This window comes from Bos grunniens, chromosome 16 (genome assembly GCF_055505025.1).
Source record: "Bos grunniens cultivar Pamir isolate PY7600 chromosome 16, Bosgru_T2T1.0, whole genome shotgun sequence".
Classification (NCBI taxonomy): domain Eukaryota; kingdom Metazoa; phylum Chordata; class Mammalia; order Artiodactyla; family Bovidae; genus Bos; species Bos grunniens.
The window spans coordinates 29,574,544-29,597,749 of record NC_141180.1 but is presented as its reverse complement, the minus strand read 5'-3'; the positions used below and the strand labels follow the sequence as shown (position 1 = coordinate 29,597,749).

Genomic DNA, 23,206 nt, shown 5'->3' with positions numbered 1-23,206 from the left:
TGGACCTCACCCATATCCTTCATCTTGTAGATGTGTGTGTTCTCGGTCATGTCCGACTCCTTGTGACCCCATGGACTGTAGCCCACCAGACTCCTCTGTCCATGGGATTATCCTTCAACAAAACATCAAATTTTTATAATGAACTAGTGAGTGTTAGTGAAGGTTTCCCTGAGTTCTGTGAGCTCGTCTAGCAAATTAATTGAATGCAAGGGGCAGGTGGTCATGGGAACCTCTGAGTTGTAGCCAAGTTAGACAGAAGTGGCGGGTGACTTGGGGACCACTCTTTGCCATTGGCACCTGAAGTTGAGAGCAGTCTGTGGGACTGAGCCCCCCACCCAAGAGTCTCCAGATACTATCAGAATTGAATTAACCTGTGGGACATCCAGCTGGTGTCGCCAAATTGCCTGGCGTAGGAACCTCCCCCACCACTTTTGGTGACCAGAGTGTCGTGGTCTGTGCGCGGGAGAATTTCCAGACATGAGGCAGAATGAGAGGAGAATAAAGATTATTAGAGTGGGAGATGCTGTTAGAACAGCGGCCTGGCTCAAGGGACAGATGATGTTGAACAGGGGTCCTTAGTCCATTTTTATAGCCAAGGTTCAGGGAGCAGGATAGGGGTCTTGTGGGTCATTTGCTGATTGGATGAGGCAAATGGAGTCGTTAGGGCCTCAGGAGGACCTGAAATTCGTTAATAGTTACTACATGGGGGAGGGAAAGATGATAAAGGCCTGTCCGTTCCTGCATTCCAAGACCCTCCTTGGTTTTTTATCTGTTCTTTCATCCTTGGGACACCGCGCAGAGCAGTGTTCTGTGTGAGCAGTCTCACAGGAGAGACACAGGAGGGTAACCTGGGTTTTCTCCACATTCAGTGATGAGGAAACACCCCGGGCCAGGCTCACCCACCCGGGGTGGCCAGGGCATCTGCGGATGCCACCTGACTTTGTTCTTCCTGGGTGTCTTGGTCTCCTTCACTGAAAGCTTCAGTCCTCATGGTCCCCACACCCCCTCTCCCCACTCCACCCGCAGACGCTCCTCAGAGGGCCCCCTCCTCTCCACTCTAGGTCCTTCTTATGATGTGTTGCTGTCAGAAATGATCCCATTTACCTGTCTAGATGGTTACTGTCCGACCCCCTCACTCCCTCCTCTGTCCCCCAGCAGGAGGGGTGTGTGTCACTGTACCTGCCTGGGGATAGGCTACACTAGCCTTGAGGCAGGATGGCTCTGAGCAGGGCCTTTAGGGCCCAGGTTTGCTACTTACTAACCACAGTTAGTAAGTAAGTGTGGTTACGGACACTCACCCTCTCTATATCTTACCAAACTCAACAGTGAAAGAGGGTCCTCCTGGCACCTCTCTCAGGACGGACTCAGAGGGCTGGGCAGGGTGGTGCCTGCAAGGGGCTGTTGTTCCCAGAAGCCATGTCTCCTGCCCTCTCCTCCTGGTGACCTGCGGGTGGCAGCACCAGACCCCCGTTCCTGGAGGGACAGCCTGCTTGCCACCCCCATCTTGGGCTTTGCCTGCAGGAGCCTAGGTCAGGAGAGATGCTGGCAGGAGTGACTGGCTCTCCCCGACCGCTTGCAACCACTCCCATGTGGGTGTTCTACTGAGAGCCCAACCGGGCAGGTTCACGACATTGCCAGGGGACGGGCCACACCAGAGGGCAAGCCCTGACCCAGGTCAGCGGTGGCCATGTCCAAATGACCTCTAGGAACATTCCAGGACCCTCATTTCGGGGTTCATCACTTTCTCACTCCCTCTGTTCCCCAAAGGCATCAGGGTAAAGCCCTAAGACCCAGAAGCATTTGGATTGGTCTTGGGGGGCTGCCAGCAGGTGAAGAAGCAGGAGGAGCAGGGGTCTGAATTTTCACAGTGGGTGGGGCCACTTTAGGAGGAGAGAGCAGCCTTCAGCCAAGATGAACTGCAGAGTGGCCTTCAGTTTGGGAAAGGGAGGCCCCTGCGGGCAAGACTGTTGGTCAGCATTCTCCGACCAGCATTTGACCTGACCAGGAAGGCATCCCTCACGTAGCTGGAAGCCCCTCAAATGCCATCTATTTGTGGCCTGGACTATGCTGCCTGGCAGGAGACATGTGACCATGAAGCTGTGGTATTTTTGGCAATGGGGGTGGGGCCTGTGTGGTGAGCCCTGCACCATGCCGCTCTGGGACAGGCAGCTCGGACGCCCAGCTCCGCTGCCCCGGCTGGCTGTGGGGTCCCAGGTACAGTACTGTCAGCCCCTCATTCCCACCCTAAGGGGTCCCAAAGGGGACAGCCCCTACAGGGGGCTTCCCTAGGACCAGAGAGGAGGACAAGGGGCAACGGGTCAGGAAGCCATGGTGCCTGGTCTCAAGGCACCTCCATCGCAGGACTGTTCTGGCCAATAGCCTCCCACTCCCTGGGTCCAGCGGTACCTGACCAAGGGCCAAAGGGCAACCCCCCATCGGGGGCTGAGAGGTTAGGGGCTCCCAACCAAGAAGGGTTGCCTTGGTTCAGTGAGACGCAGGGAGGAGGGCTTTGTCAGCTGGGCAGGTCTGGGTCAGGGGCACAGACTCTGACGGTGGCCCTAGGGGGCTGGTGGGAACCAGGAGGCTCATTCTGTTCTGGGACCCCCTGCCCAGGCAGGGGCAGAGCCAGGCTCTCCCTGATGAACCCTGAGTGGGGTCTGGCAGCATTGATGTGACCTTGGTAGGCTCAGAAGAAGCCCGGCAGCCTGTCCCAGCCAAGGCTGGTGGAAGGTCATCCCTAAAGACTGGTCACCTGCTGGACACCACGGCCCTTCCCCCCGTGGCCAGCTGCCACCTGGGGCACATTGGGACACTCCAGAACTATCACTCAGGTGAACCGAACCCTAGTGGGTGGTCCTTGAAATGGGCTTTGCTGTGTCGAGTTGGCCTTTGTACTAGCAGCTCTGCAGGAAAGCTGGAGGCTGCCTCAGCTGAACAGAAAAAACACACCTTGAGGAGGGAAACTTCTCCTGGGGGTGAGGAGCCCTGTGTTTTAGTGAACTTCACTGGCTCGAATGCAGGATTGTAGCAACATGTCCTTTTAATGTTACCATTTGCGCTCAGTTGGGAAGCAGGGAAGGCAGGAGTTTTGGATGCTCCAACTCCAGGAAGCCGCACAACTTCTCTCTGGACTCTGTTCTGCTCTCTTTCAGGACAGAAATGGAGGGCTGGCCTCTGGGCCAGGGAAACCCAAGGGGGCAGGTGGGGTGGTGGCAGTGAGTGCGGGCCGGGGCCCCAGGCCTGGGTCTGTGAAGAACCTGGTCTGTGGCTCATGTGCCTCTGCTGACCCAGAATGGAGAACTTCCAGTACAGCGTCCAGCTGAGCGACCAGGACTGGGCTGAGTTCTCAGCCGCTGCCGAAGAGTGTGGCCTCCTGCAGGCCGGCCTGGCCTCTGGGGATGAACCCTTGTCTAGCGACACTGACCAAAGGGACAGCAGTGGCAGCAGCCCCCCAGGACCCTCACCCTTTCTCGAGGGGCAACTGACTCCTGGAGGAAGTAGCTGGCCCAGCTTTGAGGAGGAGGACAAGGCCGCCACCCGGCAGCTGGTCAGCAGGTCTTGGCATGAACCCATGCTGGCCCCAGAGGCGGGTCAGCAGACGCCCAGCACGTCCGCACAGTCAGAAGCTCGGCTGTCCCTCAGCCCTGGTGCCACCCCTCTCGTCCAGGGCTCATCCCTCCCGGGGCCAGTGTCTTCCAGAGACGAGATGCAGAGGCTTCTGCGGGGGCCAGCCCCCCGGGGCCCTGCCCCTACTCCCGCTGGTGAGCCCGCTGGGAGTCCTGAGTCCCCTGGCCACAGTGCTGCCCCCCAGAGGTCCCCTGGCAGCCCTGGAGCCCCGCCAAGAAGCCCTGGCCGAAAGAAGAGGCGCACTGCAGGCACCAAAGCGGGTGGGCGTTCGGGCGGCCCAGGCCCTGCTCCCACCCAGCTGGACTCCCCACTGCTCACAGAGGCCAAACCTGAGGACAGCCTCGGCCCTGCTGGGTCCAGGGGGAAGGGTCTCCCAGCAGGAGCAGCAAAGCAGACAGCAGGAACTGGGCCAGAGTCTGCAGGAGCCCCCGAGCAGGTGGCCGGACAAGGGCCAGGTGTGGATCTGTCTACGCCTGTCCCTACTACTGAGCAGGGAACAGATCGACTTGGAATGAGCCCCAGAGCTGACCCATGCGCTGCGTCCACGTCTGACCCAGGGGCTCCTCTAGACGTCACGATTAAGTCAGATGTGGCTCTATCCACACCTGCCTCTGAACCTCAACCCGATGAGCCTCAGTCTACACCTGCCTTCAAGCCTCAACCTGATGAACCTCAGTCTACACCCGCCTTCAAGCCTCAACCCGATGAATCTCAGTCTACATCCGCCTTCAACGCTCAACCCAATGAGCCTCAGTCCACACCCGCCTTCAGTCTTCAACCTGATGAGCCTCAGTCTACACCTGCCTTCAAGCCTCAACCTGATGAACCTCAGTCTACACCCGCCTTCAACGCTCAACCCAATGAGCCTCAGTCCACACCCGCCTTCAGTCCTCAACCCGATGAGCCTCAGTCTACACCTGCCTTCAAGCCTCAGCCTGATGAACCTCAGTCTACACCCGCCTTCAACACTCAACCCAATGAGCCTCAGTCCACACCCACCTTCAAGCCTAGACTAGATGTGGACCAGCTTATGCCAGGCCCAGTGGTCCAGCCAGAGGTGGATTCATCTATGCCTGCCTCAAAGGCTTTACCATGCACAGCCCTGCCTCACCTTGTGCTCGAGGCTGGGTCTGATGTGGGTGTGTCTACACCACCTGCTCCCACACCCCAGGCTGGGCCTGACATGGTGGAAGCAGAGGTTGTTCCTGTGGCCAAGCTGGGTTTGAGCCCTGTTCAGTCTCTAGAGGGGCACCAACAGAACCCCAGAGGGGAGCCCTCAATAGATGCCCCTGGACACCACACTGGGGAGCCCCCTCTAGGCCCCATCCAAGCACCCAAGAAGAAGAAAGTGCGATTCTCCGTGGCCGTGCCCAGCTCCGAAGAGCCAGGGTCAGGAGAGGTCTCAGGCCCACCCTCTCCGGCCACAGCCCCCAGGATGGCATCTGGGGGCCACAGAGGTTCTGGAGCCTGGGACTCTGTGGCAGTTGGGCCCCGGAGCCCCCAGCCTCGGATTCTGAAGCACCTGCCTCCCCCTGCCCCCTCTGCCTCCATGGGGCCAGGGCGCAGGAGCTGCTTTGCAGTGACCCTCCCGGAAGCCTATGACTTCTTCTTTTGTGACACCATTGAGGAGGAGGACGAAGAGGCTGAGGGGGCAGCAGAGGCTGCCCAGGCTCCAGCCGAAGTCCAGTGGCCGGATGTGTGTGAGTTCTTCTTCCAAGAGAGCCAAATCCAGAGGTCGAGGCACCAGGAGGGCCGCTCCCAGGCCCCACCCCTAAAGGCTGGGCCTGTGCCGGCCCCTCCACCTGGAGACCCCATGCCAATCTCCATCCCTGAGGCCTATGAACACTTCCTCGAGGAGGACAGGTCAGGGGGTACACTGGGGCCAGCCGCCCTTCTCCAGATGCAGGCCCCAGAGCCCTCCAGGTCAGTCCTCTGGGGAGTGGGAACTGGCGCCCCACCGGAGTCTAGCCCAGCCACAGTGGAACAGCTCACCCTGGCCATCAGGGAAGCAGGTGTGTGTTGCGGGGGCCTCCTGGTCTGTCTAGGACCTGGGAACACACTGTCCAGGGAGTTCAGCCAAGAGGGCCATCGGGGGAGGGACAGGCCAGGATCCTGGGTTGTGAGCTGGTGGGCGGGCCTCAGGGGTGATCTGCTCAGGAAGGGCCCCTCCCCCTGCCTCCTCCCCGACTCCCAGGAGACAGTCCAGGTGGGGCAGCCCCAGCCAGGCAGGGGGTGGCTCCACAGTGGCTGTCACCTTGTGTTCAGCCCCAGACAACTTGGGACATCCCCAGCTCAGTCTGCACTGCCTGCAGGTAAGGCTCACATTCCCTCTAGAAGATATTTTACAAACCAGGAAACAGTGCCCCGGATGCACTCGCCCAAGTCGGCCTGACTCAACTATGCCACACGCTACCCTGGGTCTTGGGACAGAGGTGTCATAGGAAGGACGTGACTCAGGATAGACGTGACCAGGGCAGGTGTGTCTGAGTCAGGCAGCAGGAGCTCAGGCCATGCTTCTCTTCCCCAGTGGCACCCGGGGGTCCCCTCACCTCGTTCACCTTCAGCCAGAAAGACATGTGCATGGTGTTCGTAGCCTTTGCTACCTGGGCTGTGAGAACGTCAGACCTGCATGCCCCAGATGCCTGGAAGACAGGTTTGTGGGGCCGGGGTGGGGTGGGCTGGTGTTCAGAAGTCCAGTGGAGGGGGAGTGGTGTCCAGTCCCAGCTTCTGGGCTAGCAGGGATGAGAGGCCCATGTGGAGGTGTGGGTTTCTCTGCTGACTGATTTCCTGCGTTGCAGACCCACCCTCTCTCTGCCAGCCTGCCCTTGTCCTTTGAGAGTCAGCCTGTGTGGATGGAAGGTGGTGACAAGGCCAGAACAGAGCCGGCACTCAGGAGGTCTGTGCTTCTCTTGCAGTTCTGCTGGCCAACATTGGCACCATCTCTGCCATCCGATATTTCCGCCGGCAGGTGGAGCGGGGGCGCCATAGCCGCAGTCGCAGCCCCAGCCCCAGCTCCAGCCCCAGCCCCTAGGACCCAGGCTTGGCCCAGGAAGACGCAGGACAAGGAAATGTCCACAGGTGCTCAGGACAAGGCGCTGCCCTCAGGCCTTGCCCTCTGACTCTTTGTGTTCTGCAGTGTCCAAGAAGGAGACTGCGTCCTTGGTCCCGGCTCCCCTGGACTCCACTGAGGGTCTGACCAGTGGCCGAGGCCAAGGCTGTGCTCCACACTTGGGAGCGGGGAGATTCTGGAAGGCTGGGTAGGTAGGGACCGAGCAGGAAGCTGGTTAGTAAGGTGGCCAGGTTAGCAATAAAAAACACAGGTCGTCCAATGAAACTTGAATCTCAGACACTCAGGATGAGACCCACTTACACTAAGGAACTGTTTGTGGTTTATCTGAAACCGGAATTAACTGGAATCCTCATCCTATGTGGTTATGCTTCTGGAGGGAGGGCCACAACAGGGCAGTGGAAGTTAGAGGGGTTCAGAGCAGCAGCAAGGCCCCAGCAGGAGATCGGGGCAGGGGGCAAGAGCAAGGAGGCAGAGGGCCTCGAGGCTGGAGGGTGGGCAGTGTCCCAGCCTCTGCCCTGTTTACAAGAGGCTGGACCGGTGGAGGCCTCTGAGGCTTCTCTGACCCCGGAACCCCAAAGGTCTGGTCAAGGCCTCCTTGGTTCCTGCCCGAGACGGTGAGCAGGTACCCAGAGGGGTAGGGGTCCGTAGGCAGGGCCTGGAGCCCGGCCTCTGGGGCGCCCTGGAGGGGCTGCAGAGATGGAAGGCAAGGGTATCGGGTGGAGGAACTGGACACCTGGCTTTGCCCAGGGCTGAGAGGAGCTGGAGATGGGACAGGAAAGTGGGTAGGGCGCAGGCAATGGTGGAGCAAGGGGTGCTTGGGTGGGTGTCCAGCCCTGGAAGCAGCACATGCAGGGTCCCCAGGACGCAGGGGACTACTGGCTGCTGAGGACAGGACGCATGGACACACAGCACCAATAAAACCTCCTCTTTCCTTCCTGTTTGGTCTCTTGCCAGTTTCTCCCGACCAGTTCATCCCACTCACACACGCCCAGGCCACCCTCCTCCCTCTGCTCATCATGTCTCAGACCTCGCTGACCTCCGACTCTTGTGCTCTCTGGTTTCACATACTCTGGCCCTCGCTAACCTGACTTACTCAGCCCTCTGATCGTTATGCTTGTGCCATCCTCCTTCTCCCAGGTGAAGCCGCTGCCCCAAGTCCCCTCCCTCATTTCTTCCTGAGAGGCAGGCTGAGGTGTGGGCCCTCTGGGTGTCCAGTCACCTTGGCCAAGGTGTCCAGGGCCCAGGGTAACTCAGGGTTCTTGAGGCTCCCTCCACCTGCCGGGATCAGACCCCGTCTCGACACTGCCTGTGGCCCCACAGACAAGCCCCAGGTCCTGTTGCGGCCCCTCCTCCAGGGTCGATGCAGGCAGGTGGTCCCCAGCAGCAGCTGCTAGGGGCCATCAGATCCACTGGATGAGCCCCTGTTCAGGCTCTGGTGCTCCTCGAGGCCCCCGCCGCTGGGAAGGTGACAGAGCTTTGTCCTGGCTGCTGCCATAGCCTGGGCGGGGGACGCCATCTGGTGGGGAGAGCGGACATGCATGTGTCTTCAGGAGGTGACACCCCAAACTCTCCCAGAAAGGGGCAGGGCCCTCACTCACCTGAGGGAGGTGGTGAGGGGTCGGGCGAAGCTTCTTTCTCAGGGGAGACCTGGGGACCCCAACCACAGGTCTGAGAGGTGGGCCCCAGGAAAGGGAGCTTGGAGACCAGTCCACGAATCTGCCTGACCCCATCCCTTCCTTTTCCTCTTGGCCCCCTCCCTCCCCACTGCTCCCTTCCTGACACCAAGCCCAGTCCCTGGTTTCCACTCACCCCCCTCTTCCCCTGTTTCCATCTCTCCTGCTCCCTCAGGGTCCCAGAAGGCCCCACGTGATTTCCTCTCCCCAACAGAACCCCTTGCCCGGGGTGGGGGCTGATACTCACAAGCTGAGGGGAGTCTGGGGGCCGGGGCCCCCAGCCCTTGATGGAGGCACGATGGTGCCGAGAGGCTCGGGCCCGCGGGACTGCCTTCTCAGAGAGTAAGTGGGGGCCGGAGAGTCCACAGCTGGAGTCAGAGACAGGCTCAGACACGGGGACTGAGCAGAACGGGCTGGAGGGCTCAGGTCCAAGCGTGCTCTGCATTGCACTGAGGAACTGTCGGGAGAGCACTGGTGACCGAGGCCCCCTGAGAGGCCCCTGCCCCAGAAACCCCCTCAGTCACCCACAGTGGCCTGAGCAGACCTCAGGCTTCGGTACCCTCTCAGCCTCAGGCTGTGGGCACACCAGCTCTTTCTGTCACCTAGCAGGGGACTGACCTCATCCAGGTTCTGGACATCTGTGATCTTGCGGTGGGAAGTGGCAGGTGGTGTGTAGGGGTCAGCATAGAGCGGGGAGTGGGGTGTCTCCAGAGAATGGTCTGGAGCCTCAGTGCCGCCGTCTAGGCTCAACTGTAGGCAAGAGACAGGAGACACAGCTTCCTGGGGCTGGAAGCGGCGAAGCCCTTCCTTCTCTGTGCAAGGGGCCTCTGGTGGTTTCAGGACTGAGGAGGCCAGGGAGGTGGAGGGTGGGAGGGAGCGGAGGGTCATGCCTAGAGCCGGGGTCAACATGCTGGCCCACCTTGGTCAGGTCCAGGTGTAGCAGGGCGGCTGGGCCAGGCCTCTCAGCCCGGGCCTTGTTCCTGGGTGATCGGCTGCTGCTGCCCCGTCTCAGCTTTGCCCTGTGCCCGCCGATGCTGGTGCAGCCAGGGTTGGCTTGCTCCTGTGGGAACCAAAGACCTTCCAGAAGGTTTCCTGGGGCCCTCTCCCCATACAACGGTCTGAAGCTACACAGAGTCCCTTCCCCTGAGGAACCAGGCAAGTATGCCATGGGGTCCACCCCCCTCAGATACTCACCAGTGGGGGCCGGGCCGGGCAGCCTGCAGTGGATGGTGCTGAGGACTCAGGGAGGGAGTGGCTGGTGCAAGTGGAGGCGGGCGCCGGGCACCCCGAGTCCCAGCTGGTCCGTGCGTCAGAGGAGAGCGAGCCTCGGCCACTGGCCACAACCTGGGCAGCCGGCAAGGGGTAAAGGTGAGCCAGGTGGCAGGAACCCTCCCCACCTCCCCGTGCCCAGGCCCACCTGTCTGTTTTACCATGGCCCGGCAGCACCTGCCCTGCTGACTCCTTACCTGTGTGGGCGCCCGCAGCCCTGGGAGGCTCTCAGGGCCGAGTGGTGGGGAGGCCCTGTCCTCCTGGCAGACTGTCTGCAGGCAGAGCAGCCAGTGGCTATAGTCCTCGTAGCTGGCACACACCACACGGATGGTGTTGATGAGACGGCCTGGTGCACGGATGCTGTGAGGGGGCCTTGCAGGCAGGGTGCTCCCTGCAAGGCCCCAGCGCAGAGCTAGGTGCCCACCCAGGGCCACAGCCCCTCTCCCAGGCCTGGCTCCCACCCACCTTCAATCAGGAAAGAGCGGATCTGCTTCTCCCTCTCTTCCAGGTTGATGTGGATGGCGCTGAGCGGGAGCTCCCCCTGCAGGGCATCAGGGGGACAGGGCCTGAGTCAGGGAACAATCCCTGACCACCACCTCAGTGAGCCCTCCTGAGTTGGGTGGGCACGTGGATGCCAGGCAGAGGGCAAAGCAGGGCTGAGGCCAACATCTTGAGGGAGGCCAGGCACATCCTGTCCGTTCTAGAGGGGTGTCTTCACCCAGGCTCCAGGTGGGGCTTTCTCCAGCCAATGTCTGACTCAGGACTGGTCAGGGACTGGTCCCCTGGGCCACCCATTAAGATGGGGGTGGGTGGGAAGGGATCACGAGGAAGCCCCCTGCGTTTCTCGATGGCTGAAGGCCATGATCACCCCCAGTGTAGGAGGTACCCTGATGCACAGGATGGACCCTCACGCCCATGCCTACACCCACACACGCACACACACACACACACACACACACACACACACAACCTTCAGGCACCAGGAAGACGCCTGTTCAGAGGTACAGGCACCTTCCAGGAGCACTGTGGGCCCCATGCCACCCCCAGGTGACTGGCCTGCTGGTGGCTGTGGACTTGCTAGCATGATACAGGGTGCTGAGGCAAGGTGCCCACCGTCCTTGCCCATGATAGGCTGAGACCAGACTGACCAGGACAGCAGGCTGGGTGGGTGGGGCCACCTGTCCCAGCAGGCCCCGACATACAGGTTCCTCCTGAGCCGTTGCCCCCTCCCACCCCCATGTGCAGGGCGCCTCCCTGGGGCGGGTCTGCAGTGGGGAGGGACCCACCTTAAAGCAAAGCCCATCTGCTTCCTCGGAGAAGATGGCCAGGGAGGTTGGGTACAGGACAAGGAGGCGGTCCCACTGCTCCTGCAGGGAGGTCACAGGGTGGAGTGGGGTCTCCGCTGGCATACACCCAGGGCCTGGCCCCACCTGGAGCCCGTACCCCGCTCCCACCTCCTCCCACCTCTGTGCCCCCACCTGTGAGGGCAGATGCTGCAGCTTGACCCTTGAGGCACAGATGGCACTGCCCATCACCTGGCGGCCTGATGCTGTCCGCAGCCGGGTCAGCCTGTGCTGCAGAGTGCAGGGGAGCGCGTCCTCAGTGGGGCCCTGGGAGGAAAGGGTCAGGGGCAGGTGGAGGAGGGGAAGGGAAAGGGGTGCAGGGTTCCCAGCACTGACCTGCAGGGGCTCTGGGGGGCAGCGAGGCACCCCTCCCACGAGGGCTATCTGCTTCTCCAGGTGGTAGAGCCAGTGGCCCAGCTCGGCCTGGCTGGGGCAGAGCACGAGAAGTGGGGCGGGCAGCGGGCCTGCGGGGGAGGGACAGAGTGGGCTAGGCCAGAGGCCCACAGGAGAGGTCCCTCAAGGGTTGGCAGAAGCCACTGATGACCACATGCACAGCTCTGGAGGCCCTCAGTCTGCTGTCCTCCACCCCAGCCTGGCACTGAACGTGTGCCATCAGAGGAAAAGTCAGGACCCTTCAACGTGCTCAGAGTTCCGCCAAGGTCCCAGGCTGGGTCAACAGCCAGGCTCACTGAGCAGCCTTAGTGCTGTCGCCTTGTCCTGAGGGCAAGGTCAGCACAGGCAGCCCCACCCGTGCTCCCACACACCTGTGATCTGGAAGGCGTGCTCTCTAGACCCCTCGAGGGGGCAGACACTCAGCTCCATCAGTGGTAACAGCCCCTGCCAGAGCATAGAGGGAGAGAAGGGCTAGGGCCCCTCTGCCTCCCACAGCTCTGCTCTCCCGCTTCCTCAGCACCTCCCTCTGCCCATCTCACCACACCTGGAAAGTGAGTCCTTCGGGACCATGGGCCTGGAAGTAGAGGTGGGAGGGGAACAGCTCCAGGTAGCAGTCGCTGACATTCTAGGGGAGAGAGGGGCCAGCGTCTGAGGACTTGGGGGCAGGGTCCAGGGTGGCCCTCCTAAGCATGCCCCCCCAGCCCAGCCCCCACCTGGCTGTGCTGGAAACGCAGCTGGACCTTGGCATAGTGCACAACGCTGCCCAGACTCCTCACTGCTGCCCTTCGCCGCCCCTCCTTGAACACACTCAGGAAAGGCTGCTCCAGGATTTCTTGCTGGCTCTGCAAACCTGGGATGTTCTAGGGTGGGGGAAGAGCTCAGGAGAGGGGGCCTGAATGGTGACCAGTGGCCTTGGCCCCCAGTCTCACCATACATAGGTTAAGAACACACGTACAGCATCACTTATGTACAGAGCCCTGTACACACACAGTCTCTTCACGTGACAACAGTGCAGAACACACACATACACACACACACAAACAGCCTCTGCTGGTCACAGAACTCTGTGGTCTAGTGATGGACCAGCAACCTTTCAACTCATTAGAAATTCAACTCTTAGCTTCACTGTTTCCTAACTGTGTTCCCTTATTTTGGTTACTGTGCTGTTTAAAGTCCCTTCAGTCATGTCTGACTCTTTGTTACCCTATGGATTGTAGCCCTCCAGGCTCCTCTGTCCATGGGATTCTCCCGGCAAGAATACTAGAGTGGGTTGCCATGCCCTCCTCCAGGGGATCTTCCCAACCCAGGGATCCAACCCGCATCTCCTGCAGCTCCTGCATTGCAGGTGAATTCTTTACTGCTGAGCCACCAGGGAAGTCCTATTTTGGTTACTCAACCTTCCAAATCCTGTTGGTCAGAGGGGTTTTCAGGTGTTTGAGTGACAGGATGCTCAAAACCCTCCCACACCTCAGCGTCAGTTGGTACTGGCTTAAAACTTGGCTCTACGGAGAAAGGTTAGGGTCCATGGGGTCACAAAGAGTTCGACACAACTGAGTGACTGAACAACAACAAACCGAGAAGGGGGGTGCCGATTTGCAGTATTTTCCAGTTTGCCTGGTGTAAGTATTCTCATCACAGCCTGTTAAGCGCCACACTGCCACATGCCCCCATCTCCCTCTCAGCAGAGGCCAAGGTCCTGGCAATGGCCAAGGGGTCCTCTCCCCTCACTTCAGGCATCTACTTATCTCAGGATCTTTGCTCCTGCTGCCCTCTCTGACTGCAGCACTCTGCCCAGCCCCTTCTCACTTAGTCCAGCACTCGGCTCAGACTCCTTCTCTTGAGCTCCTGTTCGGTGCCCTTCCGACGCTCCAGCCTCACTGGCCCCTGCCCATTGGTCCTCCTTTGCATTTCACCTTGGTGCCAGCCACATCTGATGTGCTGTCTTTTCCTTCTTTATCTTGTCATCTGGCTTTGTCATGGATGTGAATGACATGGGAACAGGGCCCTTGTCTATTGGCCCCTTTGCTGGGCCAGGACCTAGGACAGTACTGGTGTACTGGGTGTAAGCCCTCGGTGTACTAGGGCTTCAGTGCCTGTCTGCTGAAGGGAGGGAGGATCAGTGCCTACCAACAGCTGACTCTCAAACAGAGAATCCTCTATAAGCAGGGCTTTGATGATCAGAATGGGAGCCAGATCAGGACAGGTGCCCAACTGGGGCTGGAGGGGCTGAAGTCTGAGGATCAGGGCACACTGGGGAGCTGGCAGGGGCTGCTGTGCCTTGGCCAAGCTGAGCCACCCCTTGGGCAAGCCCAGGAATGTGAACAGACAGACTCAGAGCTTCCGGGCCTCTCTGCCTCTGGGTGGGGCCTCCTGCACCCACACCCAGTGTGGACGATGCTGGGATGGGACCCATGAAAAATAGGCCACGGAGCAGGAAGGGCCACACAGCTGGCCCGTGGCCTGGGCTCAGGCTTGGGGCCCTTGTGGGGCAGGCTCCCACGTCCGGGCAGGGAAAGGGAGTGCTGGCTCCTCCCCTGGCCCCACCCACCGAGGTTCAGCAAGCCGAGTTCCCTCTCCAGCTGCCATGTCCTGGCAAGAGGACCACCGGGACCACATGGTATGCCCTGGACCTGCACGGAGGGAACTGAGGTCTGAGATGTGGCCACATGGAGGGATTCTGGCCAGGGAGGGCCTTGACAGAAGTGCCCTGTCCGCTTCTCTGAGGTAGCTGGTTTCTGAAGGTAGCACAGGGAGCCCAGGGAACCCCAGGGAGCAGGAGAGGGAACAGGCCCGGGCTTCTCAGTCTGACAGGAACACTTGGAAAGGTTGCCTGGGAGCCGACACCAGCAGCTGTGAGGATGGGTGCTGGTCAGTGCTCCCCGCACAATCACTGATGTTGTTCCTGGGGCAATAGCCTAGAGGCTCATTTCCCTCACACGCCAGGGCCTTTGCACACAGCAGAGCCTCACTCCAACCCTTGGAGGCTGCGCCGGGTTAAAGGGCAGGTGTCTCTCCCCCTTGGTCAGCAGGTATTCAGCTCAAAGGTGGCCCAGCATATGCTTGGGAGCCCTCCTTGCTGTGTGGCGTGGGGGTACAGGATGACATAGTGGTGGACCCCAAGGGGTGTCTCTTGGAGAAACCAGGGCCAAGGGTAGTGGAGAGACTGGCTCGCTGAGTACAACAAGCACCTTACGTTCTTGGAGCAACAGTGGTGGGGGGTGCTTCACAGCCCCATCGCTCGCCTGACACCCATGCCCACACGGCAGCAGAGACACACGTGCTTGTCCAGCTTCAACATGCCCAGGCACGCTGTCCTGCACCAGGGCGCGGGGTGGGGGCTGGATACCAGGGCCCTGGGCAGGGCTGGCACATGGCTGGGCACCGAGGCCCCGCCCTGCCGCCCCACTGACTCAGTGCCGGGTCTCAGTTTCACTCTCCGCTCAGACTTTCGGCCTATGAGCTCCCCAGGGCGGGGCTGCACCTACTTCCTCGCTGTGCTCTGGGCTTGACTCTCTTGAGGCTGACAGGGAAGACCCTGGGCCCAGTACAGATGGGACACACAGGCAGTCACACGCAGACCACCACTACCACACCCCTCCGAGCCAGGGCACGCTACCCAGTCAGTCGCTCACCGTCCCTGGGATGTAGTGGAAGATCTTGTCAGCAGTGGTGTCCCGGTCCGCACCAGCCTCAGTGCCAAACAGGCCAGCCAGCTTCCGTGCGCCGTCCTCTCTGGGGACAAGGGAGGGGGGGCTCACAGCCTGGCCCCTGAGGCAGATCGAGGGAGACCCTGTGACCAAGCGGCCATGGCCATACCCCGCCCCCCTCACCTATTTCCCTTCAGCGAGGGCTTTCTGGAAAAGGAGGCCCGGAGCCTCCTAGGGGCCTGAGGGACGCAGTGGCTGTTCCCCATGGGTGGCAGTGGCAGCTGACCTGAGTAGAGCAGGTCGACAGGTCTGGGTCCTTCTCTCCCCAGCCTCCTGCCCCACCTCCTGGGGCGGGGCTCTGGGCCAGCCAGCCCTGCACCTAAGGGCTGGGGAGGCGGAGTCTTTCTGGGAGGGAACTGGCCCCTACCAGAGGCTGAGCTGAGCCTTTCAGCTCCCTTCCCAGGGTCTTCCACACATCAGCCAGCCTGGGGGTAGGGGAAGGGGAGGAGAGATTCCCCAGCTCACAGCCCAGTCAAGAGCCCCCATTCTGTACAGGGGCTCAAAGGCCATTGCATCAGACTGGAGGTTGCCTAGGGTAGGAGGGCCAGAATGGAGCTCCCTGAGCCCAGCGACCCCTCTCCAGACATGTGAGCGCACATCCTGTTTCCACGTAAATGCCAGCCTCTGAATCACCAGTGACTGTACGGGACGTGTGCTCACTCTCAGCTGTTGAAGCGGAGTCTGCAACTGGGGAAGGAAGAACTAGGACCCTCCTGCAGCTTCCTTTCTGCCTCCGTCCAACCCTCACCCCAGGTCAAGATAAATGGTCCTGAGGCTTAACCAGAATCCAGATTCCAAGACAGAGGGCATAACCCTCCCAGGTGTACCTGGGACTGGTGAGGTCAGGGGGCATGCCATGCAGAGCCTGGGTAAGACATGGGCCAGCACAGCCCTGCCCCTGGACGTGATGGCGCTGTCTCAAAGCCCCCAGATGCCAACACGGAGCCTCGGCTCGGGCACACGGCCACCCCAGGCCCCTCCAGTCACCCCAGACAGGACCCTGAGAGGCAGAGATGGACATTCAACCACAGGCCTGCAGAGCCCAAGAAACATGTTTATTGTTCAAGTGGCTCATATTGCTGTGTGAGGTTGGCAGCAGACGGTGCCCAGCTCAGTGCAGGATCCAGAAATGACACCACAGCCATGGGAAGGAAGCCCAATTTGTGCCCTCCCTGGGAGAGTGCCTGGCTGGGTGAGTCAAGGGTGGTGTGCAAAGCACAGGCTGGGGGGTCTGCACCTGACTCAGAAAGCCGCCCCCCCATAACTGCTCTGCATCACCCCTGGGTCTCTCCAGCTCTGCAGAGTCCAAGTTGGCTCCTCACCCACGGGGAATGCCAGTGTCCACCCCATTGCTCCCCAGGGCCCTCACCCAGGAGAGCAGCTTGGCCCCAGAGATAGGACACTTCAAGAGTAAACGAGGAAATGGGTAGGTGCAGCCTGCTCAACATCAATCAATAAATTAATGAGTGAATAAATAAACGGCACACACAAACACTGAGAAAGAAACACAGTAACGCCCGGGCTAGACGCACGGTGGATGGACGGCGCTGGATGTCCCTGGTGGGGGCCAAGCCCCGCCCCACGAGCAGGGGAGGGAGGTGCTGGGCCCTGGGGGCTTAAGGCACGAGGGAAGCCGCCGGCCGGCCTCTGTGCAGCCGTGCCACTAGGTCAGAGGCTGGTGGACGACACGGACAGCGTGGGCGAAGAGGGCGGAGGGAAGTTGAGCAGCTCCAGCACCGCCACGCCCACGCTGCTACGCCGCGTGAACATGCAGGACGCGGCCACCCACTTGTTGGTCCTCGGGTTGTACTTCTCGATGGAGTTGAGGCTGGAACTGCCGTCGTTGCCCCCTACGGCGTACAGCCATCCATCCATGGCCACCAGGTCGTGTGTGCTCCTGGGGGCAGGGTGGAAGGGGAGGAGCAGGGGGTGAGGCCTGGGGTGAGGAGGGGGCAGGGCCAGGGTCTGGAGCTGTGGCCACTGGAAAAGCCTGGGGGCACTGCCCAGGGAGGTGTCTTTGGGGCGGGGCCTTGGCTATGGGGGGGCGGGGCCCTGAAATGGGAGACTCAGGAGGGAGGTGGGGGACAAGCTGTGCAGGGGTAAGGCCCTGTTAGTTGGAGGAACAGAGGGCAATGGTGGTGACAGTTCTGGGGGCCTGTGCACCTTCTGATGTTCATAGGCGCCACACTCTCCCAGGCGCCTGCCTTGGGGCTGTATCTCTCCACAGAGTTGAGGCAGCTGGTTCCATCATTGCCACCAGCCACGTAGAGGGCCCCCTCCAGCACTGCCACGCCTGCCGAGCTGCGCCGGCTCAGCATGGAGGCCACGGGCGTCCAGGAGTTCACCTGAGGTGGAGGGATGGGCTGGGGGCCGACCCACCACCAGCCTCCCTCCCTACACGTGCAGACCTCTACTCCAGGGTGGGGAGTCTGTGAGACAACGTGGACATAGAGAGATGACCCTCTGGGGGATAGGGGTGGCCAGAGTGTTGACCTCAAGCACCTCTGGGGAACAGGGATATGTGACTGGGGAATTTCACACCTGGGGCTCATACTTCTCCACGGTGGCCAGGTGTGATGAGCTGTCATAGCCACCCACGGCATACAGGTTTCCATCTGCAGGGAGTGAACACACTCATGGCGCCCCCGTTGTGTGTGAGAGCCCCTGGGGCTGGGTGCTACACAGTGCAGGCGCCCACCGAGCATGGCCACGCGCACGTATCGCCTCCGTGTGCTCATGGCGGCGATGGATGTCCACGTTCCCGTCAGGGGGTCATAGCGCTCAGCACTGTAGACACCAGGACTGCGGCTGACCTTGAGCAGTGGAGGAAAGGCAGTCCCGGCCCCAGGACCTGCCCTCCCCTGAAGCATGACTAAAATTCCATGCTAGGCAGTCACGGAGGCTGACCCCAGAATCCCACTGGAGCTGGAAGCAGGGCCATGCTGGGTGGACATGGGCCACGGGCTGCCTGGACAATGCTGGGCAAGTGTCCACCTGGGTCCAGCCCCTGCCCTGGGGGAAGGACCCCAGAGAGGAAAGAACATGCCACTGGGCTGGCCAAGGTATTGGGGACCCTGGTGACCTCAGGCAGGGTGCCCCTTGGCTCCCCGCAGGCAGGACCCCTGCAGTCCTGGTGCAGCCACACCTGCTGAGCCAACTCCAAAAGGCCACCCGGCCCTGACCCCGGCCACTACCTGTTGAGGCAAGAGGCCCCATCGTAGCCACCAGCTGCATACAGGAGCCCATGCAGGGCAGCCACACCCAGGCAGCTGCGCCTCGTGCCCATGGACACCTCCGGCTGCCAGGTGTTGGTCACAGGGTCGTAGGACTCTACGGTGGCCAGATCTGAAGTCCCGTCGTAACTAGGGGAGGGTCCACTGCTGGTCAGGGCTGGCCCAGTGGGCACACGCCAAGCCCCTGACCTGAGACCAGCCTCCAGTCTTACCCGCCCACAGCATACAGCCGGTTCCCCACTGCCGCCACGCCCACCCGGGCTCGGCGTGTGGACATGGAGGCCACCACGTGCCAGCGGTCAGTGCGCGTGTCATATGCTTCACAGTCCCCGTGGATGGCGAACAGGCTCCCGCCACCTAGGGATGGGGAGGTGACGGGGCAGGACGAGGGCCCAGGGAGGTAGTTGGCTAGGAGGCTCTATCACATCTCGAGATTGAGGGCCTGGAGGCTTCCAGGGCGAGTGGGGCGGGGACTGGTGAGTGGGTCACACCGTGGGGGACGGAAGAGCAGATGTGGGGTGAGTGCAGGATGGAACTAGCACAGGGTTGGGGAGTAGGGCTTGTGCTAGGCTCATGGGTAGGGACACGGGGCAGGGCTTGGGGGACAGGATGGGACAGGACAGGTGGGCATACCCACAGCAAAGAGCACAGGACCAGCGCCTTCACAGCGCCGGGGCCGGGTGCGGCTTGTGCCCAGGACGCCCCTCTGCTCGGGCAGCAGGTGGAACTTGAGGGCCTCGATGAGTAGGTCCTTGCAGTCTGGGTGGTGCCGCACCAGGCTCTCAGCGTCCACATGGCCCAGCAGGAAGTCCCGGCTCAGCAGGGGCAGGCGGACACACTTCATCAGCTGGGATGTGGATGCTATAGTCAGGTAGCAGGCCCTGCCCTGAGACCCTCTCAGGTACCCTGGAACCTTCTTGAGACACATGCCTGCATCACCCCTGTGGGGTTTGTGGGCACATAAGAGCCCAGCCACAGCTGGGTCCTCAGCCATTGCGTCCCCTCCTGAGCACTGTGGGCCCCGCCCCCCTGCCCGCCGGGCCTGGCCTCACCCGAGGAACGTGCTGCCTCCGGGCATCCACATCATGCTTGACCCAGCTCAGGACGGCACGGTAGACGTCCTCCTCTGAAGGCACGTTCAGGCTGTCGCTAGAGACCAGTTCCAGCACCTGGGGGTGGGGACCCTCAGACCTGAGATTTGGGGAGGATCTTGGGGCCCACGGAGCCCTGAAAGTGCCTGGGAGGGAGAGTCCAAGGGGCCCAGTGTTCCTATGAGGATGGGCCAAGCAGGGTCAGGAACCACAGGTCCAGTTCCTGAGGGCCAATTCCAGGGTCGTCCTGGGGATGTGGAACCAGTGACTACTGGGGGAGTAGGTGATCAAGTAGGGAGAATGTGATCAAGACAGGAGAGCATCAGGAATCAATGGTAAGTGCTTGGGTGGAGTTAGAAAATGGGGGTGGTTGTGCCCAAGGGACAGTGTTTGGGTTGGAATGTGGGTCAGAAACTGGGGATAAAGGTTGAGAGACAAAGGACCAGGTCTTTAGGGTGCAGATGATGGAGCCAGGGACCAAGGCTGGCTCTGGGGTCCAGGAACTAGGTCAGGGTCAGGATCTGGGTCAAGGTCCAGGCTGTTCCCCAGCTACCACGTTACCTGCTTCAGCGGCAACAGCATGAACTCCTCGGTCTTGGCCACGTCCACGAAGTGCTGCAGCACGTACCTGTGTGCCGCCTTGAGCAGATCACCGCAGGAGTGCGTGTCGGCGAAGCCCCGGATGCCCAGGCAGTTGGAGGGGTCCAGCTGGCTCAGCAGGAACTTGCAGCAGGCGTCTCGGACGCCATTCAGCTGCAGGAGGCTGGCGGCTGGGAGCAGAGTCTGTGAGGCAAGGTGGGAGAGAGGGCCGGGGAGCAGGGGCAGAGAAACAGATGTGAGGACTAAAGGAGTGGCCACACTACAGAGGATGCTAGGGGCATGGGGTAAGCGGAGGCACTGGCACCGTGGCAGCACGGGTCGTGAGGCTGAGGCTGCCACACCTGCACGTTGCCTTCTCCCACCACAATTTCCGCTGTGTATGCAAACTGCACCAGCTGGTCCAGGGCCTGAGGGTCGATGTCGTGCAGTGTCACGTGTGTCTGACGGCTCTCACTCATCTCGTCTGGGGGTGGGGGGGCGGTATGGGACAGCAAGTCAGGCTGGGGCCCACGCCAGGAGAGCTGCAGAGCCCCCCAGCACCCGGACCAGATGGGCTGTACTTGCTTGTGAACATGGCGTGGAAGTAGGGGCTGCAGGAGGCTAGCACCACCTTGTGTGCCCGGATCTCCTTGGCAGCTACGTGTAGGACGATGTCACACAGGAGGCCGCGCTGTCGCATGCGGCTCATGGCCACGAAGGCGTCGTGGTAGTGCCGCTTGGAGTTGTGGGACACAGCGTGGCCCTCGCGGCTCAGCAGCTGCATTGTGCCTTCCATGGGGGCTGTGGGCCGGGCCTGCCGGGGCCGGGCACGCTCTGCCTCAGGGCTGCACATGGGCAGTGACCCGTCAGGGTGTACTCTGCACAAAACTGCTCACCCACCCTAGAGACTTTGGTCAGGGCCTGGGCACCCAGGAAGCCACCTTCCCCCAAAGAAGCCCGAACCAAGTTTCCATGAAGGACCCATGCCCCTAGGGACCCCATGTGCTCTCCAGGCGCCACCCACTCTGCTGCCTCGCGGCCAGGAAGCCTCCTCGGAGTCCAGCCAGACTCTGCTCCAACCTGCTTCCCGCTCTAGGTCGGCTCCCATGCCAGACCCAGGTCGTTGAACCTGTACGGCTTCCTCTGCCACGATCCCTGCTCAGGCACATACTTCCCTCCCCCCAGGAGCACCCCCAGCTCCCTAGGCCCTCCTTGGGACTAGGCTTTCTGTCCATTGTTGGCCACCCTTCCCGCGCCCCCGTCGGAGTCCGGTGTCCTCCGCACAGGCTGCGGGAAGTGCACGAAGTGAACTGATGCGTACTGGCCGATGATCCTGAAGCGGACCCCTACATCGACAGGCAATGTAACCTCTTTTGACCCTTAATCCCTCATCCTGCAGACAGGCCGCGCGAGTCTTTGAGCGGCACAGCCGGAATTCAAGGGCGGCGGGTGGGGTCAGACCTCCGGGAGCAGCCACCTCGGGATGCCCTACCCCGCGCCGGCTGTGTGCGCGGATAACGCAGAGGGTCTGGACCCTCCGCGGTCCGACGAACCGGCAGGGCGCCAGGCCGCCCCCTCCCGGCAGCCTGCCAGGGTTGGCGCGCCCCTCCTTCCCTCCTACTCGGCCCTAGCCAGTCACTAACCCTAACCCCTGGCCCACTCACGCTGGAGGCTGCGGCGGCGGCGGCGGCGGCGGAGCCTCCGGCGCGGGCCCGGGGCTGCCGTGCTCCGGACTTTGCGTCCTGCCGGCAGGGCGCTCGCTGCGCGGCTGCATGGGTTCGGCCGCTGGCCCGCCGCCGATCCGCGGAGGACGCACAGACCAGCCGATGCCGGGCTGCTGAAGGGCTGCTCCGCGGTGGCGACCGGCTTGGCGTCCCTCAATCCCGCTGCTTGCCCGCAGCCGCTGTTTCTCGGCGCCGCCCGCCCGGCCTCCCGCGCTCTCCCGCGGTTTCGGGGACGCTGCCTAGCGGGCGAATCCTCTCAATGTTTTGGGGCTCCGTCCGCCTCCACCTCCAGGAAGCCCCCCAGGCCGCGCCCGTCGCCTATATCTGAGAACCCTCCAAGATCTGCCCGCGTCACCTCCTTCAAGCCTTCCCGGCCCCGGAATCTTCTGGGGGCCGAACGGCCCAACGTGATTGCCCAGGCTGCATCTGCTTGCCTCTCTCCAACGCCACGCAGGCCCCTTTGCCTGTCTGGCCTCGACTGGACGCTGGCTGCGGAGTGGGAGAGCGGGTGGGGCGCACGTCCTTAGGGCTGTGAGGTCCTCTGTCTTGGGATCTGGCTGTCCAGGCCCGCGGACCTCTGCCATTAGACGGGTGGAGGGAGGGGTGGACATAGGTTGAGTTCTCCATCGCCTTCCTTCCCTAAGGCAACCTTCCAGCCTCACGGTCTTTGCACCGGCAGGCTGTTTCACGGACCAGGCAGAGGAAAAGTGGCTGTCCCTGCCCGGGCGGGCCTGGAGACTTAGGCAGATGTCTTAGTAACTGGAGTCCCAGGAGCGGACTCGCTGGACTGAAGTATCAGGCATCCTCTTTGAGGGAGATTTGGCCAAACTGGCTTCAATAACAATGCTTGAATCTTTCCGCTGTCTGCCTGCTCCCCCCTTCAGTCCCGCCCAGCGCAGGTGCTACGGGACTATCCAATGAAGTGGTTCTCATCCTTCTGATCCTCATAAGTGTTGTTTATCTTTTCGCATCTCCATTTCTGTTTTCGTTTGTTTTCCGATCTGCGGAAAACTAGATTGTTGGCTTTTTATTATTGATTTGGAAAAGCTCTTTGTATAAGAGTCTTCTCTGATGCATGGTTCCCCTCACCCTCATGCATTTTTTTTTCCCGCGGTCGATGTATTGACATCCTCACTGGCATGTGTTGACAGAGCTCTGGGAGGCTGTGGGCAGGGCTGGGCGAGGGCGACCCGGGCCCCAATCCCACCTTCCGCCAGGTCGATGTCGTTATTAGTGCCTTTTTTGGAGAAAAAGATTTGTAAGCGGACAGCGGGATTCCGCCCTACGCAGTCCTGCCGGGTCCTGGAGCTCTGCAGTCCGTCCCTCAACAGAAGCGTGCGGGAGCCGTGACAGAACCAGGCCTGCGCCGGAAGCTCGAGTCCCGCTTGCCACCCTGGGAGTAGGGGCGCCGCCCGTCTAAAAATGAGATGTGAACGCGCCCTCCCGCCTAGATGCCGCCACAGCCACCGTTGTAGAACCCTAAAGCCACCTGAAGGG

At 61.4% G+C, this 23,206-nt stretch overlaps 3 protein-coding genes across 25 annotated transcripts; 1 reads left to right on the top strand and 2 right to left on the bottom strand.

The window, feature by feature from the left end:
- Positions 1–2,105: 2,105 nt before the first annotated feature.
- On the top strand, positions 2,106–7,633 carry PERM1 (PPARGC1 and ESRR induced regulator, muscle 1). 2 transcript variants are annotated; one of them, XM_086343884.1, is made up of 4 exons: positions 2,106–2,214; positions 3,153–5,639; positions 6,155–6,280; positions 6,543–7,633. In XM_086343884.1, exons 2-4 carry the CDS (start codon positions 3,293–3,295, stop codon positions 6,656–6,658), a joined length of 2,589 nt encoding a protein of 862 aa, XP_086200010.1. In that variant the 5' UTR covers positions 2,106–2,214; positions 3,153–3,292; the 3' UTR covers positions 6,659–7,633. The 2 variants fall into 2 exon arrangements, with proteins under 2 accessions (XP_086200010.1, XP_086200011.1); XM_086343885.1 differs by having other exon boundaries at positions 2,110–5,639.
- PLEKHN1 (pleckstrin homology domain containing N1) lies at positions 6,880–15,319 on the bottom strand. 16 transcript variants are annotated; one of them, XR_015143287.1, is made up of 16 exons: positions 15,206–15,319; positions 15,008–15,107; positions 12,089–12,235; positions 11,920–12,000; positions 11,747–11,819; positions 11,319–11,446; positions 11,118–11,249; positions 10,926–11,006; positions 10,105–10,180; positions 9,837–9,999; positions 9,565–9,714; positions 9,290–9,430; positions 8,989–9,120; positions 8,618–8,827; positions 8,296–8,344; positions 6,880–8,213 (listed from the first exon to the last, which is right to left on the bottom strand). XR_015143287.1 is itself a non-coding variant. In XM_086343907.1 (16 exons), exons 1-16 carry the CDS (start codon positions 15,286–15,288, stop codon positions 8,098–8,100), a joined length of 1,848 nt encoding a protein of 615 aa, XP_086200033.1. In that variant the 5' UTR covers positions 15,289–15,319; the 3' UTR covers positions 6,880–8,097. The 16 variants fall into 16 exon arrangements, 12 of the variants coding, with proteins under 12 accessions (XP_086200033.1, XP_086200035.1, XP_086200031.1 ...); XM_086343907.1 differs by having other exon boundaries at positions 9,837–9,985; XM_086343909.1 differs by having other exon boundaries at positions 9,837–9,985; positions 11,118–11,213.
- A 797-nt stretch (positions 15,320–16,116) lies between these two features.
- KLHL17 (kelch like family member 17) lies at positions 16,117–21,870 on the bottom strand. Of its 7 annotated transcripts, XM_086343899.1 has the most exons (12): positions 21,650–21,870; positions 20,571–20,830; positions 20,348–20,469; positions 19,968–20,189; positions 19,368–19,484; positions 18,949–19,162; positions 18,528–18,672; positions 18,277–18,444; positions 17,781–17,869; positions 17,624–17,697; positions 17,246–17,427; positions 16,117–16,979 (listed from the first exon to the last, which is right to left on the bottom strand). In XM_086343899.1, exons 1-12 carry the CDS (start codon positions 21,757–21,759, stop codon positions 16,751–16,753), a joined length of 1,932 nt encoding a protein of 643 aa, XP_086200025.1. In that variant the 5' UTR covers positions 21,760–21,870; the 3' UTR covers positions 16,117–16,750. The 7 variants fall into 7 exon arrangements, 6 of the variants coding, with proteins under 6 accessions (XP_086200025.1, XP_086200027.1, XP_086200024.1 ...); XR_015143284.1 differs by lacking the exon at positions 17,781–17,869; XM_086343901.1 differs by lacking the exon at positions 17,246–17,427.
- Between the last annotated feature and the right edge of the window lie 1,336 nt (positions 21,871–23,206).